This window comes from Apis dorsata, unplaced genomic scaffold, assembly GCF_000469605.1.
Source record: "Apis dorsata unplaced genomic scaffold, Apis dorsata 1.3 scaffold_194, whole genome shotgun sequence".
NCBI lineage: Eukaryota > Metazoa > Arthropoda > Insecta > Hymenoptera > Apidae > Apis > Apis dorsata.
The window spans coordinates 573,175-577,207 of record NW_006263478.1 but is presented as its reverse complement, the minus strand read 5'-3'; the positions used below and the strand labels follow the sequence as shown (position 1 = coordinate 577,207).

Here is a 4,033-nt window from a genome sequence, read left to right as displayed (position 1 = left end):
CAAAAAAAAAAAAAAAAAAATACTCACGCATCTTTCCTTCGTCGAATCTTCCATCAAACCAGCATCTCGAACGTTTTCTCGAAAATGGTCATTTCTCGGGGACGGAAAAGACGAAAGAGAAAAAAAATCGCGTTTAAACTGTTCCTCCTCTTCTTTCCCTCCTCCGACTCGACACCAACTGCACTCGTATATATTATTCAACAGTTGCCAACCGTGTCGATCTCTATTTCCACTCCCGCGAACCGACCACCTCGTCCCATGAATATTTCCCGCGTGTCCCAAATAAATGCGTTTTCCGCGCGCGTATAAATATTCTTGCGCGCTCCTCCGCAAAAAACGCACTCACATTCCGTTCACGTCCACGATCCTTGCGTGTAACGCACGTGTCATCATCCGCGCCCATCCGTCTCCATCTCCTTCGACCGATCTTTTCCAGATTCTTCGTCGGTGTCGAATCGGTTGTACAAGGAAATACGATTGGGGAAAAAACGAACCGGTCAACAAACCCTTTCCATCGTTACGCTAATGACACGGTTGCTGCTGTAATCACAGGGATATTCGTACCACTACTTCGCACGGCCGTGTTTCGTCGCTTCTTCGCTCTATCACGTTCATCCTCGTTTTCCAACAACCGATTCGAGTCATTAAATCGTGGATGCCGCGTCACGGGCAGCGGAACGGATCCAAGTGGAACGGTTCCATGTTTCGGATGCGCACGATATCTGGGTGGGGATTATTATGATTTTTAGGAGGCCGTTGCTCGATCGGAGGATCGAGAGACACGATTGTTTTTCTTCCTCCAAATTCGAGAAGGAGAAAGCTACACTGCTCTTAGACGTTTCCTCGATCGATGATAACACGCTCGAGGGGGGATAAATCGGTGAAATTTTTAACAAACGCGTATCCTTGGAATTTCAACGGAATTTCTCGGAAATAATTCTCCAACTTTTTCTCCTTCTTCATTGTAATCTTGAACTTTCGATCGAATTCTCGGACGATTGCTCGGTAAAAAATACCACTCGCCTCGTCCACGATCGACGATTCCAACAGACGAACATTAAAACGCTCGTTGAAAATATATCGAATATTCCCGAAGCTTCATAGATCGTTAATTACGCGTTAATTAAGCGGCGCCGTGGTGGTTTCAGCGCGCGAGTTCCCGCGCGGTTTCACAGCGCCCGATGACACGTAAGAATGCGGCTGCTATAACGGTCCATTCCAGTCAACCACCGTGCAACCTATGATCCGAGTGGAAGAAGGGGGAGAGGGCACGGCGACCTTTTCGATTTCGAAGGAAAGGTCGTTCGTTACCGGCGCGCCAAATATTTCAGCCTCGCCGACTCGGTCTCCGAGCGAGCGGTTCTCGTGGAAGAAGAAGAAGAAGAAGAAGAAGAAGAAGAAGCGGAGGAAAGGGATTGGGAGGAAGGTGGGCGCGCAAGGTGGGGGGAAGGGCCAGGTTTAAAGGCGCGGGGACGGGGAGGATTTTCGGTGTTCTCTCGGTCGAGTCGGTGTCGGCCTTCGAACCGTGCGAATGGTTGGCCGAGGCGTAACTCGGTGGAAGGAAACACGTGATCGAAGACGTTGTTGCGCGCTCCTTGGAGGCGAGAACCGAGAGATTACCGATGCTCGTTGACGACGGCGCTTCCGAGAGAAATCTCGAACGAATCCTTGCGGATCCGGGATCGAGAGATCGAAGAGCAAACAAAGAATATAACGAGAGCGGAAACTCGAACCTATTTAAATCCAGTGGCTCGAATTCATACCCGGATTCTCTCGAAAAACGGGTCACACAAATCACATATCTGCGACGCGGGTATATCCGTTCGTAAAAGTGAAACTCAAGCTCAGTTTTCGCGAACACAACAAAATTCGAAACACGAGAAAGAGAGAGAGAGAGAGAAAGAGAAGAGAAGAGAGAAAGAAATCCGCGTGTAATCTCCAATTAGTTGGGAGAGACGTTTGAAAAGGTGAGAGAGGAGCGGTAATCGGAGCCGCGTTCCGCTCGTTTCTCGCTTGTTCCCGAAGAGTGGACGGGAAGAGTCCGGTCCCCGTCAGCGCGGCACAACGTGGCGGAGCGGCGGCGATCCCGTGGCAGAGGCCGTCTACTCGCGACTACTCGCCCGTTCGCTCGAGACTTCGGCCGCCGCTGCTCGCCTCGTGCCGGCCTACCGTGTCCGTGTGCTTCCGCGCGCTCGTGTGCACCTCGAGTGGTGCAACCGTCGCACTACTCTACTCTCCTCTCCGCGCGTACGTACGTACGTACGTGCGCTGGTGTTCGCGTCCTCGCTCCCTCTCTCTCTTCCTCCCTCCCTCTCTCTCGCTCTGTCTCTGTCTCTGGAGTCGTCGTTAGTCGAGGCGACCGCTTGGCGACCGTTTGGGGCCGTGAGGGGGGGGCGTGAGCGGGGCCGCCACCTCTTGCGCGCCGCGTTATACGCGAGCAGGAATTTTACTACGGCGGGGGCCTTTATCGCGATCCTCCCGGGATCCTCGTTCATCGTTGCGGAATTCCTGAGGGATGCGGGCGGAATTTTTCGGCACAGTGGACGGGCTGAAAAGATGGAAAAGATGAAATGTGTGGATGGGGAGGTAGTTGTTTCGAATTTGCTTTTTTTCAAGCTGTGAGAAGAGGGGATAAAATTGAATTTGGTGGTGGGAATGTTTATCCCGTGATTTCTTTAAAAAATTTATTGGATATTTTTAATTTTGAATTTCGCTAATAATAATAATAATAGGTATTGGAATATTTATCGCGAACGAATGGAATTCAAGAGATTGAAAAAAAGTATCTCAACTTTGCATTCCGATTTTTAAAAAAAAAAAAAAGAAAATTCCAAATATAATTTTCGTATAAAATGAAAATTCGTTGGAAATTTTGAAATTTCTATTATTAACTCATGCGTATGATATATGTATATTTACGGTAGTGAGTCACATTACAGCTTTTTATACATACATGATTCAATCATGTTATTGTTATACCATACTAACGTAAATAACTTCGGAACAGGAAAGATAAAATTTTTAAATTTTCTTTCTTCGCGTAAAATAACGCGTGCGCAAACGTGCAGAAATCGTGAAATCTGAGAAATTTTATTAAAACCCACGAACGGTTTTTTCCCCATTCTTTTTCATTCCGGTATAAAAATATACGTTCGAATTAAAAATTAAACTCTTGAACTCCTTGAAAATTTCTGAAAAATTTTCTCTTCGAAAATTTGTCGATTCTTCGATCGACAAATTGACGATAGGGAAAAAAAGAAAAAAGAATGGCATAGTTGGTCCACCATCAAAGCACTTAGGAACAATCACCACCGATCCGCAGTTATTCGTGTTATGCGATGATAACGCTACTAGGAAGATGGTATCACTCGCCGGCTATTCAACGACAGTTCGAAAGCATAAAAGCATAACGAGGCGTACCGGTTCTTCTACCGGTTATGTGCCAAGGAATTTCACTATAAGCTTTATCGCCAGGAGGTTCACGCGTCACAACTTCGTTGTCCTGGTATTTCTCGTCGATATGAGTGAAATAACGCTCGGAGGAAGTTCGCAGGGAAATAGAGAAGAGAACTTTCGAGCCATTTTTCGAAGAAGAAGATTACTCTTTTTTCTTTCTCTCTTTCTCTTCGGATCGTTATCGTTGTTTGCGATGAGTTTGGTAAGGAAATTGTTCGAAATAAGTGGGAAGAATTTCAATTTGAACTTTGTTCTAACAATGACGTGTAAAATTAATGTACAATTTGTAAAAAAAAAAAGAAAACGATATTCAAACGACGTGATTTTTAATGAAACGATAGTGAAACGAGTCTGAGTGATCGTATAAATTGTCAATAACGATTAAAATGAAAACTCTCTAAAAAACTTGATATCGTTGAAAATATTTTTAAACCTTTAAAGAGAGCAGAGGCGTGGAAAGACGAAAAACTGTTCGATATCACGGAGAATGTATCATACATCTTTTAAACCTTGGCGAAGGTTGCGAGGTCTTCCTTGAAGGTTTTTCGAGTGACGAAGGTCGTCTAAAAATAGTGTC

The 4,033-nt window shown here is 45.7% G+C and overlaps 1 protein-coding gene and 1 long non-coding RNA gene across 4 annotated transcripts in view; one reads left to right on the top strand and one right to left on the bottom strand.

The window, feature by feature from the left end:
* Positions 1-4,033, bottom strand: part of LOC102677890 (tyrosine-protein phosphatase non-receptor type 13-like) — a 158,438-nt gene that overhangs the window by 73,684 nt on the left and 80,721 nt on the right. Inside the window, exon 1 of one of the 3 annotated variants that reach the window (XM_006614603.2) lies at positions 28-396. The exons of the other annotated variants lie outside the window; for them this stretch is intronic. Within the exon in view, the coding sequence (XP_006614666.1) occupies positions 28-31 (4 nt within the window). The 5' untranslated portion in view covers positions 32-396. Of the gene's footprint in view, positions 1-27; positions 397-4,033 lie in introns of those variants that run through there. 3 annotated transcript variants of the gene reach the window in all.
* LOC102678394 overlaps positions 1,066-4,033 on the top strand; it is a 7,466-nt gene continuing 4,498 nt past the window's right edge. Inside the window, exons 1-2 of the long non-coding RNA XR_421612.2 lie at positions 1,066-1,249; positions 2,341-2,342. This is a non-coding gene — a long non-coding RNA (uncharacterized LOC102678394). The remainder of the gene's footprint in view (positions 1,250-2,340; positions 2,343-4,033) is intronic.